A 15,724-nucleotide genomic window follows, 5' to 3' on the forward strand; every position below is an offset into this window, starting at 1 on the left:
ATATAGCCACCTTTCTTTGCAAGGACACTCAAAAGCCTGCCATCCATGGATTCTGTCAGTGTTTTGATCTGTTCACCATCAACATTGCGTGCAGCAGCAACCACAGCCTCCCAGACACTGTTCAGAGAGGTGGACTGTTTTCCCTCCTTGTAAATCTCACATTTGATGATGGACCACAGGTTCTCAATGGGGTTCAGATCAGGTGAACAAGGAGGCCATGTCATTAGATTTTCTTCTTTTATACCCTTTCTTGCCAGCCACGCTGTGGAGTACTTGGACGCGTGTGATGGAGCATTGTCCTGCATGAAAATCATGTTTTTCTTGAAGGATGCAGACTTCTTCCTGTACCACTGCTTGAAGAAGGTGTCTTCCAGAAACTGGCAGTAGGACTGGGAGTTGAGCTTGACTCCATCCTCAACCCGAAAAGGCCCCACAAGCTCATCTTTGATGATACCAGCCCAAACCAGTACTCCACCTCCACCTTGCTGGCGTCTGAGTCGGACTGGAGCTCTCTGCCCTTTACCAATCCAGCCACGGGCCCATCCATCTGGCCCATCAAGACTCACTCTCATTTCATCAGTCCATAGAACCTTAGAAAAATCAGTCTTGAGATATTTCTTGGCCCAGTCTTGACGTTTCAGCTTGTGTGTCTTGTTCAGTGGTGGTCGTCTTTCAGCCTTTCTTACCTTGGCCATGTCTCTGAGTATTGCACACCTTGTGCTTTTGGGCACTCCAGTGATGTTGCAGCTCTGAAATATGGCCAAACTGGTGGCAAGTGGCATCTTGGCAGCTGCACGCTTGACTTTTCTCAGTTCATGGGCAGTTATTTTGCGCCTTGGTTTTTCCACACGCTTCTTGCGACCCTGTTGACTATTTTGAATGAAACGCTTGATTGTTCGATGATCACGCTTCAGAAGCTTTGCAATTTTAAGAGTGCTGCATCCCTCTGCAAGATATCTCACTATTTTTGCCTTTTCTGAGCCTGTCAAGTCCTTCTTTTGACCCATTTTGCCAAAGGAAAGGAAGTTGCCTAATAATTATGCACACCTGATATAGGGTGTTGATGTCATTAGACCCCACCCCTTCTCATTACAGAGATGCACATCACCTAATATGCTTAATTGGTAGTAGGCTTTCGAGCCTATACAGCTTGGAGTAAGACAACATGCATAAAGAGGATGATGTGGTCAAAATACTCATTTGCCTAATAATTCTGCACTTACTGTATATCTGGCACTCACATACAGTCTACTGAACTTTCTGGATCCATGTGCTGCTTTCCCTCTTCTGGCTCTTTACTGCACCTACAGGTGAGGTGGACTTAACCCATTGGTAAGCATGCACCAATTGAATTTGCCTGCAGTACAGTACATTTTGTTTATTGCATTGTTTGAGCAAACAGGTCTAGTGTAAGCTCTTTTAGTTGACTGAAATTAGTATAGGTTCCTGTATTGGAACCTACCAAACAATGCCTATGGTGGTGCTCTAAGGGTCAAGCACCACTGTCCTACCACCTCCTCCAGCTATTCAGTGGGCACAATTCCCATAGTGGACTTTAAACAGGTTCCCTCTAACTTTTAATATAAGTGAGGAATCTTGGTTATGTACAATAACACAAGCCACTATTCAAGGGATATTCTGGTTTCAGTAGTTAAAGATTTTTCACTGTATCATGAAAAGTTATACACAGGAACCTCTAATGTCCTTCAGCCCTGGTCAAGTGATGACTACACAGGCGGACAGGTTGTTACAGGACACAGATCTGCACCTGTGAGTCCGTCACATGACCAGGACGGTTTAAAAAGTATATAGGTACTATATATAGGATGACAAATATTTGGAGTTTTTTTTATGCCCCACTTTCAGTTACCTAAAGAAAGTAAAGTTGTGTGGATGTCCCTCATCACATTGCTGCACAGTTCCTTCTGCAAAAAGTTTAACTGGCTCCATTCGTCTTCGGAGAAGTACATAGCCACCTCCTTAAAACTCACAGACGTCTGAAATGATAGGAACAAGATGATAAAACAGAAGTATACCTGGTATATAATGCAATGCTACATTCCCCTGACTACCCTGAGGATGAAGGCGCCTTACACCAGTAATTCCCAGGCACTTAGGGTAGGTTTACATGCAACTTGAATGGGATTGAATTGCAAACTCTTGTTCATTGAATGATGGACAGAAAGATGCCCGATCATCGGCAGCACGTCACTGGATGTGCTACCAATAATTATATAGTCATGAATAAGGACCCGACCCAGAGAGGTCCGAAAACGCGTAGACGCTGATTTGGATTATGGATTTTATCTGCAATGTACCATATTAAATAAAGATTATCACTTTTTGGAGAAGCTGGACCCCTTCATATATTCTTAGTCTACCAATAATTAATAGAATGAATGAGTCCTCCTGCATTTAGTTTGCATCGGCCTGTGTAATTATGCAGGTGCAAATGAGCACTGATGGATGTGTTCTCAGCCATTGGCGCTCGCCCTGCCCGTACATTGGCCAGCGTAATATAACCTTCAGTCCACGCTGGCCTTTACATGTTAGTAACTGGGTGATGGATGAAAGATCTTTCTAGGAACGTTCTTTTAAAGAAAGATCTTTAGTTCATGAATGACCTTTCATTAAAAGATCTTCTGCCTCCATCCATCAGATGAAAATATAAAACATGGCGACTTCTTTTCAAATGATAATGGTCTGTCATCGGTGGGCTACAACAATCGATCATTGTTAAATTTCAACCGGCAAACGTTCATTTTGGTTGAAATCTCCAATTTTTATCAACTTTAGGCCTCACGCACACGACTATAGTTCTGGTCCGCATCTGAGCCGCAGTTTTTGCGGCTCGGGTGCTGACCCATTCACTTAAATGGGGCTGCAAAAGATGCGGACAGCACTCTGTGTCACACGGGCGGCTTCCGTTTTTGCGGATCCGCAATTTGCGGGCCGCAACAAATGGAAAGGTTGTGTGCATGTAGCCTCAGACTAATGTGCATGGTCACTACATGGTATCTGCCAAAAGATATGGTCTGTCACAGAAAGCTGTTTAGACAGACTAAAGATAATAGAGGGTTTGGGGGAGTGCATTAACCTTCTAAAATGTGATGGACTATTTGGGGAACTTGCATTTCTAAAGTATTGTCCCCCTTAACTGATAATAAAGATAAAGTTATATATAAAAGTCAGTAAAGAAATCCAGCTCATCTCATAATTCACAGGCCTGTGCAAGGAACGAACCAGGCAAATCTCTCGCGTGAAAAATAGGAAAAAAACGTTCCAGCACTTGTAATAAAACTTTGTTGCACTTCTTCTTGTAGAAAATAACTCACATAGACCCCCCCTCCCCCCATATTAGGAGCAGGTCATCAATGTATCTGCCATACCAGCCCACCATCTGAACAAAAGGATTTTCATCATTGTATATGTATCACTCCTCCCAATATGACATTACGAGGTTAGCCAGCACCGAAGAAAACTTAGCACCCATCGAAACTCCCCTTTTTTTTTAACATAAAACTTATTGTCAAACAAAAAAGGAGGAGAGATACATATACAATGATGTATATAAAATATATATATATTTTTTTTATATTTCCCATGCACATTTAAACAACAAGCAAGCCCCATTGTATATTGTCAAAAGGGTATAGATGTACTTTATGGTAATGCCTTGACAATGTGACTTCAGAAAATTAACAGAATGTTTTTCCCTTTTTATTTTGTTCACATCTTGTGTTTTTCATGTTTGTAGACTCAATCTGAGATCTTGACTATATATTGACTGTTAATTTATAATATAAAATGTTGCATCTTATATAATTTTATATGTGGATTTTATGTGTTATATTTGGCACGTTAATGAGTACTCCCTTAGCATCAGGTTTGTGTATTCCCACCCCTGACCTGATTAGAGGTGGGATCTGTACTTAAAGTCTCGCAAGGGGAGTCTCATTTGGTTACGACTAAGAACACACCTGTGTTCGAAACGTATCAACTATGCTAGCGTGGAGGATTGTGTCTATGTGAGTTATTTGCTACAGGAAGAAATAAAAGTGCAACAAAGTTTTATTGCGAGTGCTGGGACCGTTTTTTCCTAAAGTTATATATAAAACTGCAAGCAAACCCAGGCAGATGCCAAGACACTACGGGCTTGGGTGGACAAAGCGCCATGGGTTTAATGCTTGCCAAGCCAATAGTGGAGGAAACAGGAAGCCCACCGTGACCTTCATACACCTGGACCTTGGTCATGTATCAGCCCCTTGAGTGCACGTCCACACGGGACGTAAAATAGAGTGAAAAATTGCATGGATTACACAAGGTTTTTGCGGTGGATTTTAACCTCTGCATTGCATAGGGTGATATCCGGGGGGAAAATATGCAGCCAAAATAGACATGATGCAGATATCAAATCTCCACCGTAGGTCAATTTGTGCTGTGGATTTTTTTGCAGCGAGATGTCTGAAAATGTCTGGTTCTGTATTTGCTACCATGTGTGAACATGCCCTGGAAAATACAGGTCTTGGGGTGAGAGGTGACCGGTTAGCCTTCTTTCTGACTTAGCGACGTTGTAGCTTACCATCTTCCTTTTTGTCTTTCTTTGGGATTTCCTTATTGTCCACCGGTAGCGCCAGCTGGTCAATATTCTGCATTAGATAAAAGTCAGTCAGTACACATATTGGTTTTGTCACTGCAAGAAAATCTATACATACTGATCAGTTATTGATCAATTATTACTGTGGCTACATGGCCATCTTTACCATGACACCCTCTGCAGGACCAAGGATGGCAGTGTAGCATCACAGCCACAGAACTGAATGAGATTGCACTGCGACTCCTATAATGCCGAGACCGCAACCCTAGAATCTCAAAAAAACAATCATTGCTGACAGTATCTGTGTGCAGGGACACACCCTATTAGCAATAAGTATGGTCATACCCAATTGTTTGTTTTTTCAGAAATTTCCAGGAGAAATAACAGAAGACCAGCAAAATTCTGAAAAAAAAGCTGCTCCAGAAATGTTATTAGGCTACTTTCACATCTGCGCTTTTCCTTTACGGTATTGAGATCCGGCACAGGATCACAATACCGGAGGAAAGCGCTTCCATATTGGCCCCATTCATTGTCAAAGGGAACAAAACTGAACAGAATGGAGTGCACCAGAATGCATTCAGTTTTGTTTAGTTGCGTTCCCATTAGGCCTCATGCACATGACTGTATGGCTTTTTCAGTATTTTGCAGTCTGCAAAAAACGGATCAGCAAAAAATACGGATGATGTCCGTGTGCATTCCGTTTTTTGCGGAACGGAACAGCTGGCCCCTGATAGAACAGTACTATCCTTGTCCGTTATGCGGACAATAATAGGACATGTTCTATCTTTGAACGGAAAAATGGAAACGGAAGGCATATAGAGTACCTTCTGTTTTTTTTTGCAGATCCATTGAAATAAACGGACCGTATACGGAACGTAAAAACGTGTGCATGAGGCCTATTTGTCACACAATGCTTTTCATTTTAAGTTCTTTACTTGCTTAAGTCTATGTGAAAACTTTTGAAAAAATGCCACACCTAGAGAATGCCAAAATTAAAAAAAAAATACTAGGAAACTGTCTTAAAACAGCACTACAAAAAAACCCCTCACAGTTTGTATGATGTTTTATAATTTACCATTAGCGAACCTGTAACCTCTAACTGATAAAAAAAAAAAAAAAAACATAGTGGGGGTCTGACTCTCCGCACCCGCAGAATCAGCTGTCTGAGGGTGCTGGGACACTGCGGTGAACTCTGCAGCCTCTTTAATGGTTACTTTGGTCCATACACCAGAACACTGTATACTTCGTAGTGCTGTCACATTTAAATCAACGCTGCAACACACAGAACTCCTACATGTACGGTGCGTGCGTGTACAGACCAAAGCAAACACTGAAAAGGCTGCAGCGCAGAAAACTACCAATGTCTGCAGAGATCAGTAAGGGTCACACCCGGGAGTAATGGCACAGGTTATGCCGGGCATACACATAAGTATCATCCAGATTGTGACCATCTAATTGTCCGTCAGATCTTTCATAAACAACAACCCAACCATCAACCTGAACTGGCAGATCAGGGTGTTATGTATTAAAAAAAAAACTTAAAACATCATAATGGGCTCAAAGGGATTCTGTCACCTCCCCTAAGGCAAAAAACGATTTAAAACCAGCCATGCAGCACAGCTTACCTGGATTAGGCTGTGCTGTTCAATCTTGAAATCCGTCCAGCAGTTAGTTCAAAAAACGAGTTTGATCAATGAGGAAATGCGTCCTGAAGGTGCCCAGAGGGGCGTTTTTTTCTTCTGAGAGAGCCCAGTCCCGCCCCTTTTTCAGTGCCCAGCCCGCCTTCCTTTTACTTCCTAACTGCCGCCTCCAGCCTGCCACAGCCTCCCCTTCCTCTCCTCCCCCTCCCTCTTGCCGAACGAAGTCTCGCACAGGCGCAGTACCCACTGAGGGCTGCGCCTGTGCGATCATCAGGAGACTGAGGGCGGCAGCTTCATCTTCGTCACTGGGCATGCGCCGAGCCCAGTGACGTCCGATGCTCGCTCTTTCCCTCAGTCAGCAGGGAAGAGCGAGCATCGGACGTCACTGGGCTCGGCGCATGCCCAGTGACGAAGATGAAGCTGCCGCCCTCAGTCTCCTGATGATCGCACAGGCGCAGCCCTCAGTGGGTACTGCGCCTGTGCGAGACTTCGTTCGGCAAGAGGGAGGGGGAGGAGAGGAAGGGGAGGCTGTGGCAGGCTGGAGGCGGCAGTTAGGAAGTAAAAGGAAGGCGGGCTGGGCACTGAAAAAGGGGCGGGACTGGGCTCTCTCAGAAGAAAAAAACGCCCCTCTGGGCACCTTCAGGACACATTTCCTCATTGATCAAACTCGTTTTTTTAACTAACTGCTGGACGGATTTCAAGATTGAACAGCACAGCCTAATCCAGGTAAGCTGTGCTGCATGGCTGGTTTTAAATCGTTTTTTGCCTTAGGGGAGGTGACAGAATCCCTTCAAGCAAAGTGGTATCTGATGGGGTGCATTTGGCAGATCGCGCCATACACTTTCATTTTTAGCCAGCACAAAAAAGCCAATCTGACGGATGACATTTTTGAGAATCTGTCATCGGCCATAGAAAACAATTGTTTATGTATAATAGGCCATTTTGAAAGTAAGCATTTTAATAGAAATCTCACTTAAATGGTTCAAACAGCTTTTGCAATAGGGCCGAAAGGGCAGTATTCAAATCCCAGGGGGGAGACAAGGGTCTTAAAGAAGGGTGCATTCTTGATGCTGCCGATAAGAACCTTTCAATCCATGGATGATCTGCTAATTTAAAGCAGCTACCTGGACTTTCAATCTAGATGCTTTAAGATTCCTGTCTAGCCCTGCTTACAAAAACTCTAAGATCTTTGGTATTTCAGGAGACTTAAAGGGGTCTGCGCTATGTCCTAAGAAGGCTGAAAAAACATTCCAAACTTTGTTATATTTTGTTGAGGTAACCACCTTCCTACTCTTCAGTATAGTGGAGACTCCTTTGGTGGATAATCCCCTTCTAGACTAAACTTCCCTTTCAAAATCCACATAGAGATGGAGAATTTCTGGGCTTGGATGGACTAGCGGACCCTGGTTCAGAAGATTCTCTTTCAACGGAAGGGTCCACTTAGGCTCTCCTGCCAACTTTATCAGACTGGAGTACCAGGACGGTCAGGACCTCTTTGGCCACATTGGAGCTATCAGGATAACCGAGGCCCCCTCTCTTTCTATTTTATTCAATACCTGGGAAATAAGGCAAAATGGAGGGAAGGCTTACCCTAATTTCTGACTCCAGTCCTGTGCTAACCCATCTATTGCTAACGGGCCGTCCAATTGGTTAAGGAAGAAGACACACTCTGATTTTCGTTTGGCTCTTGAGGTAAAAAAGGTCCACTGTGAGAAGACCGTACCTCTGGACTATTTGCAAAAAAATGTCTTTGCTTAGACAACTGCTATTATTGTGCTAAAGTGAAATAAATAAATAAAAGTATATATATTACGTATCGCCACGTCCTTAACAACCAGCTCTATAAAAATATCACATGACCTAACCCCTCAGATAAACACCGTAAACTAAAATAAAAAATGACATCACAAAAATTGCAACACCAAGCATCTCATCCCACAGTCATCTCATCCCGCAAAAAATTAGATCTTACCTAAGACAATTGGTCAAAAAAGAAAAAAGCTATGGCTCTCAGACTATGGATACACTAAAATACCATTATTTCGGTTTCAGAAATGCTATTATTGTGTAAAACTTAAATAAATAAGAAAAAGTAGACATATTAGGTATGGCCACGTCCGTAACGATCTGCTCTATAAAAAAGTCACATGACCTAATCACTCAAGTAAACGCTGTAAAAATAAATAAATAAATAAATAAAAACTGCGCCAAAACAACCAATTTTTTGTCACCTTGCCCCAGAAAGTGTAATAATGAATGAAAACGTCAATTGGCAGAAAAATAAAAAAAATAGGGCGTTCAGAAAATGGAGATACAAAAACCTAATTTTTGTTTTCAAAAATGCTTTATTATGTAAAACTGAAACAAACATCATGGAAAGTAGACATATTTGATATCATTGTGTCCTTAACAACCGGCTCTATAAAAATAGCTCATGATCTAACCTGTCAGATAAATGTTGTTAAAAATTAAAAATAAAAACGGTGCCAAAACATTCATTTTTTGGTTACTTTGCCTCACAAAAAACACAATATAGAGCAATTAGAAAATAATTTGTACCCCAAAATAGTACCAATAAAACTGGCACCTTATCCCGTAGTTTCCAAAATGTGGTCACTTTTTTGAGTTTCTACTGTAGGGGTGCATCAGGGGGGCTTCAAATGGGACATGGCATCTAAAAACCAGTTCAGCTAAATCTGCCTTCCAAAAACCACATGGCGTTCCTTTCCTACTGCTCCCTGCCGTGTGCCTGTACAGCAGTTTACGACCACATGTGGGGTGTTTCTGTAAACCGCAGAATCAGGGTAATAAATATTGAGTTTTGTTTGGCTGTTAACCCTTGCTTTGCTACTGGAAAAAATGGTTTAAAATGTAAAATCTGGCAAAAAAGTGAAATTCAGAAATTTCACCTACATTTTCCATTAATTCTTGTGGAACACCTAAAGGGTTAATAAAGTTTGTAAAATCAGTTTTGAATACCTTGAGGGGTGTAGTTATGTAAGTTATGCAAGTCTCACTAAGTGACTTCACACCTGAATTGGTCCTTAAAAAGTGGGTTTTGGAAATTTTCCGAAAAATTTCAAGATTTGCTTCCAAACTTCTAAGCCTTCTAACGTCCCCAAAAAATAAAATGTAATTTTCAAAATGATCCAAACATGAAGTAGACATATGGGAAATGTAAAGTAATAACTATTATATGAGGTATCACTATCTATTATAAAAGTAGAGAAATTGAAATTTGAAAATGTGGGAATGTTTGTAAATTTTGTATTTTTTTTCACAAATAAAAGGTGTAATATATTGACTTAAATTTACGACTATCATGAAGTACAATGTGTCACGAGAAAACAATCTCAGAATGGCCTGGATAAGTAAGTGTTCCAAAGCTATTACCACATAAAGTGACACATGTCAGATTAGCAAAAAATGGCCTAGGCAGAAGAGCGAAAACTGGCCCGGGGTAGAAGGGGTTAAGTAGACGCGACTTAGGAAGTCTGCTATGATGTCATCCTTCCCCTTCAGATGCACTGGTGACAGAAAAAGCCTTCTCTCCTCTGCTTATAAAAAAGATCTTCTGGCATAGAAGTAAAAGGGAAGGGACTTTCGTTCCCCCTTGACGGTTTATGTAGGCCACAGTTGTAGAATTGTCGGAATAGAAGACAATCTTCCTGTGTTTTACCTCTGGTATAGCCAACTTCAGTGCCATCTCTACTGCCTTTAACCCGTTGAAATTGGAGGATGCTTTCCTCGTGTTCAAGTCCCATCTCCCCTGCCAGCACCTGTTCTGGAAGTGGGCCCCCAACCCCAAGGGCTGGCATCTGTGGTAATTATAGTTGGGTTTACAAATGTCCATGGAACCCCTTCGGATAGATTCTCTGGAATTGTCCACCACAACAGGGAGAGTCTTGTCTTTGAAGAAAGGTGGAAACTCTAATTCAAGGAATACGGGGAGCCGTCCCGTGATTTTAGGATGTTTGCTTGAAGCTCTCTGGAGTGGATCTGTGCATAAGGTACTGCTGGAATCGCTGATGTCATTTGCCCGAGTGCTGCCATTGCTTCCCTGAAAGTACACTGGTAGGAAAGGAAAACTGACCATACTTGTTTCCTGATTAACTCCTTCCTTAGAAGCGAAAGAAAACTTCTTTGCAGACGGGAGTCCAGTTGAATTCCTAAGAAAATGCAAACTTGAGAAGGAATTAGGTATGATTTTTTCCAATTTATTTTCCATCCTAGATTTTGCAAAGTGGAGCAGTGGAATTTTATATCTTTCTCTAGTCTCTCTTTTGAGTGAGAGACTATTAAAAAAAATCGTCCAGATAGGGCACTTAATGCAGTTCCAGACAGTCTTACAAAAGCCGCTACTTTTTGGCAGAGCTCTGTATTGGAGATGCAGTAACTCTCCCTGGACCCAGACTGCTGTTCTTAAAAGGGGAGGAAGCATTGATTGGAACATGGTAATATGCATCCTCCAGATCCAAGCTTCCCATACAGCAATCCTGGAACAGGAGATTTACAGTTGATTTTATCATCTCCATACGAATTTTTTTGTAGACCAGAGATTTGTTAATTTTTTTTTAGATTTAAAATCACTCTGAATGTTTCACTGGGTTTCTTTACCAAGAATAGAGGGGAATAAAACCGTTTGCCCCTCTCTGTTTTGGGAACCGGACTTTGTCCAGGAGGGGGTAAACTTCTAACTCCAAAGCATTTCTTCTTTCCAGATTTTTGGGACAAGCTGTCTGGGCAAAAAAATCTGGTGGATAAGAAAGGAATTCCAGCCGGAATCCATTTTCTATTACACTTAAGATCCATTTGTTCTGAGAATTGGACCTCCAGACTGGGAGAAACTGAGACAGTCTTCCCCCACCTGAGATCTGGCATCATTGTTGTTTGTCCTTTGGTCTATTGTCCTGGGGCTTGAACAAAAAAACCCCAGATCTTTTAGGAAATTTCTCCCTGTCTCTCCTGTCACCCTGCATACTCCTTTTTCTTTTAAAACTGGCCTGGGATTTATGAAAAAGGGAAGTTTTCTGAGGAACCGGGAAACCCATCTTCTTATCTGAGGCCCAATCTAGGATGTCATCAAGCGAGGAACCAAACAACCTAGAACCCTCACATGGAAGAGAGCAAAGTTTAGACTTAGAACCCTGATCCCCTTCCATGATTTAAGCCAGATAGCCCGCCTAGCTGTGTTAGACATGGCAGCTGTTCTGGCAGAAAAACGGATCACATCAGTAGAGGCGTCTGCGGCTTTAGAAAAGGTAGGGAGGGAAAATAGTAATTTCTCTCTAGGTCTTTTGTCCTTAATATGCGACTCCAGCTAATCTAACCGCAGCCTTAAGGACCTGGAGACCCAAGAGGCGGCAATGGCCGGCCTAAGACTTGTTGAAGCAGACTCCCAAGCATGTCTAAGATAGACGTATGCCTTTTTTATCTAACAGATCTCCTAAGCAGCCTAAATCATCAAATGGTAGAGCAGATTTTTGGGCTATTTTAGCTACCGGGGCATCTATCGTGGGGGCTCTGTCCCAGACGCCCGCTACCGACTCCTCAAACGGATATGTTCTTTTTACAGAATTAGGAATGAAAAACTTTCTATCAGGATTTTTCCATTCTATTCTGATAAGGGCTTCCATATTTTTATGAACGGGGAAAACTCTATGCCTTTTAGGGCCGGGACCCTCAAAAACCTGGTCAGCAATAGATTTAGGTTGTTTTACATCCTCTAATTGCATGGTGGTTTTAACGGCTTTAAGTAAAGGCTCGGTATCTTCTGGTGGAAAAAGAGCCCTCCCCGCTGAATCCTCATCTGAAGAGAAGAAATCATCTGATGAGGCCTGGCCAGATTCTCTATCCTCGTCCTCCCCAGAAAAATCTGAATCAGAGTCCTTATTATAGGTAGACCTTTCTGGACATCTTGGGCGACTCCGACCGAGTGATTTAATAGAAGATTTAACTTCTGACTGTACCAAGGCCTTAATATTTCTGGATAAGCTGTGAGACTCCTCCATAACCAACTTATCTATACATGCTTGACATAGAGGTTTAATATAAGAGGCTACTCTACATCCTCCACATTCTTTATGTTTAGTCTTTCCCGATGATTTCTTTGGTGTTTTTGCTACCTATAACAATAAAGCAAAACAACACCAATAGTAGAGTCAAGCTTCCCCACTCCTCAGGACCAATACAGGGCTTGTGGGCCTCGAGGGCTCCAGGGGGGTCGGTGGAAACTCAGATCCTGCACAGCACTGTGTGCACACAAGGCTGGCTGCCTTCTCCTGCTGCCAATTTATAAAATGCGCCTCGGCTCCTTTTAATCCTAGGCCCAAAAATGCCTAATCCAAAGCATCAGGATGCCCACACCTCTTCCAGCCCGGCGGCCGGAAATGACATAATTGAGTCGAAAGGGGCTGTCCCGTCGAGCATGCGCAAAACGCCTGAGAAGCGCACGCCGCCATCTTGGAAGCGGGAGGCCGGGCACCCCGCTGCAATGGACCGAGAGCCTGAACTCGGCCACAGCGGCTCCCCAATGCGGCTTGGGAGGAGGCAGGAGGAAGAGCAGGCTCGGGCAGCGGCTCCCCCAGGAGACTGACGCCGCCAGGGATAGGTCCCTTTCTGGTGTAGTAGACCCAGACCTCCCGAGGTGAGAACCAGGCAACGGTAGAAGCCAGAGCTCCTCAGGTACCTCCTATCTGGAGGACAGGAAACCTGAACTGAGGTGTGGTGGGGGTGTGAACCATTTTATCTCTTCAGGTTTCCTGTCCTGGATGGGAGGTCCTAGTCGCATGGGTGAGGGGAAACAAATGAACATTATTTTTAAGGCTACATTCACACTCACGGTAAGCTTTTCCAGAAGGCTGTTCCGGCAGGTACAGGGGAAAATATTGCAGTTCTCCTTTACCACACAGGGTCCCCAATGCAGATTTGTACCAGGGCCCCCCAAATATGAATGCAATTTTATGATGCAGAGACCTTGTATGCAGCAGATGGGATTCTGACCCCCTTTAAAGCTCTAGGGGCCAATTGCAGCCTCTGCAGCCTACGGCTATGCCAATCCCACTGTGGGCAGCTGAGGAGCATAGGCTCAGGACTACCCCAACCGACTAGTGATGGCTCGTTGGTGACTGATCCAGTATAAAGAGCCAGCTACTTTACCTGAATGATGGGAGCCGGCGCACAAGCGAGAGGGAGCCGAAAAACGCAGAGGGCAGGCACAGTGATGGTCTGGAGAGAATAAATGAGCAGAAAAAGCAGGGTTTCACTACTAGTCTTCTACTATAACAAGCATTAGATTACATTATACAAGAACTGGAGCATACATCCCAACATTTGAAAAAGAGAAAGAGGGATAATATGTGCGCCACAGCAATTTATTTAATACTAGGCCATGTCTTTAACTCCACCCAAAACATAACTCTGTTCTCTTAATCTCTTCCCGACCAGCGCTGTACAACGCTTGAAAGATGACTCCCGCTCCTGAACGCACCATAGCCGTGGGGTGCCTGCTGTTTCATACAGCAGACAGCCGCGGCTCATCCATTATCGCTGGTCACTGATATTTAACACTTCAGACCATGGCATCTGAGCGCGTGCAAACCTGGAAGCACGTGCTTCCGGAATGCTCCAGCTCCCTCTGGTGCCGATTTGAGAAGCCGGAGCTTGTTTGCAGCAGCACCTGTCATAGAGAATGGCAGGAGGCTGCTGCATAGTGTTTCCTATGGAGCCCCTGTCTGTAGCAGAGCTCCTAGGAAACTAGTACATTTCTCATAGACTCCAATGCTATGAGAATAGCAATATAATGATAGTTTGTTATAGTTCCCTAAGAAAAGTGTAAAAAAAATAAAAATAATAAAGTTTTTAAAAATTAAGGGGTCAGAATATGGCGACGAAAAAATAAAACTGTACAGTAGTTATGACAGATATGTGGCCCCTCACAGTAGTTATGGCCAGACATGTGGCCCCTCACAGTAGTTATGGCCAGACATGTGGCCCCTCACGGTAGTTATGGACAGATATGTGGCCCCTCACGGTAGTTATGGCCAGATATGTGGCCCCTCACAGTAGTTATGGCCAGATATGTGGCCCCTCACAGTAGTTATGGCCAGACATGTGGCCCCTCACGGTAGTTATGGCCAGATATGTGGCCCCTCACGGTAGTTATGGCCAGATATGTGGCCCCTCACAGTAGTTATGGCCAGACATGTGTCCCCTCACAGTAGTTATGGCCAGATATGTGGCCCCTCACAGTAGTTATGGCCAGACATGTGTCCCCTCACAGTAGTTATGGCCAGACATGTGTCCCCTCACAGTAGTTATGGCCAGATATGTGTCCCCTCACAGCAGTTATGGCCAGATATGTGGCCCCTCACAGTAGTTATGGCCAGACATGTGTCCCCTCACAGTAGTTATGGCCAGACATGTGTCCCCTCACAGTAGTTATGGCCAGATATGTGGCCCCTCACAGTAGTTATAACAGATATGTGGCCCCTCACAGTAGTTTAGGGATCGACCAATATTGATTTTTTAGAGCCGATACCAATAACCTGTGAACTTTCAGGCCGATAGCCGTATACCGATATTCCCTATTCACCCTAATAGAGCTCTATCAGGGTGAATAGGACTTCACACTCTCCCTGCTGCCCTGTGCATAGTGCACATTGCAGCAGGGAGATTACAATGGCAGCCTGGGCTTCAGTGGCGTCCTGGAGGCCATGGTAACTGATCGGAGTCCCGGGATTACACTGCTGAGCCTCCGATCAGAACTGCCACTGCCACCAATGAAATTACTTAGGTTGGTGGGGACCCTGTGGCCACTGCCACCAATGACTTTAATACGGGGGGGGGGGGGGTGCACTGCGCCACCAATGATAATTAACCTTTAATACAGATACAGGAGGTGTTGTACAGCCGGCACCCGCCTCCTGTATTTGTATTAAAATTATCATTGGGGGCACAGTAGCTAGGCACCTGCTATGCTGGCTGCTTGACTCTGGAGAGGACACTCAGGAGGAGGAGGCTGCTGCCGTTCGCCGAGCACACCAGCTGAGACGGAGCAGCGGTAAACCCTCCCCTGTCCCTCCTCCTGCTTTAATATTAGCCAGACATTCATGGGTGGCAGTAATGCGGGCAGCTTCAGAGTCCGCTCATTTTATTGGGCTCTGCGGCGGCCGCGTCAAAGGAGGGAGGGATTCCCTCCCTCCTTTTCCACTGACTCTGGCCACTGAACATGGCGGCACGCGCCAAGCACCATGTTTTCTCATAAGCGAGCAGCGCTGGACGCATTATCGGCAACGTTAGATGCCGATACCTATAACTTTGAAAATCATGAATATTGTTCGATAATATCGGTAAATCCAATAATCGGTCGATCCCTAGTATTTATGGCCAGATATGTGCCCCCTCACAGTAGTTATGACAGACATGTGGCCCCTCACAGTAGTTATGACAGACATGTGGCCCCTCACAGTAGTTATGACAGACATGT

General features: G+C 44.0%; 1 protein-coding gene across 2 annotated transcripts in view; it reads right to left on the reverse strand.

Moving 5' to 3' along the window:
- The window catches only part of LOC122928756 (zinc finger protein 583-like), a 35,959-nt gene that overhangs the window by 19,240 nt on the left and 995 nt on the right, over positions 1 to 15,724 (reverse strand). The window contains exons 2-4 of one of the 2 annotated variants that reach the window (XM_044281942.1): positions 13,396 to 13,464; positions 4,583 to 4,649; positions 1,871 to 1,997 (exon numbers count right to left, since the gene is read on the reverse strand). In XM_044281942.1, the coding sequence (XP_044137877.1) occupies positions 1,871 to 1,997; positions 4,583 to 4,585 (130 nt within the window). In that variant the 5' untranslated portion in view covers positions 4,586 to 4,649; positions 13,396 to 13,464. The remainder of the gene's footprint in view (positions 1 to 1,870; positions 1,998 to 4,582; positions 4,650 to 13,395; positions 13,465 to 15,724) is intronic. The other variant, XM_044281941.1, reaches the window with a different exon arrangement.

This window comes from Bufo gargarizans, chromosome 2, assembly GCF_014858855.1.
Source record: "Bufo gargarizans isolate SCDJY-AF-19 chromosome 2, ASM1485885v1, whole genome shotgun sequence".
NCBI classification, from domain to species: domain Eukaryota; kingdom Metazoa; phylum Chordata; class Amphibia; order Anura; family Bufonidae; genus Bufo; species Bufo gargarizans.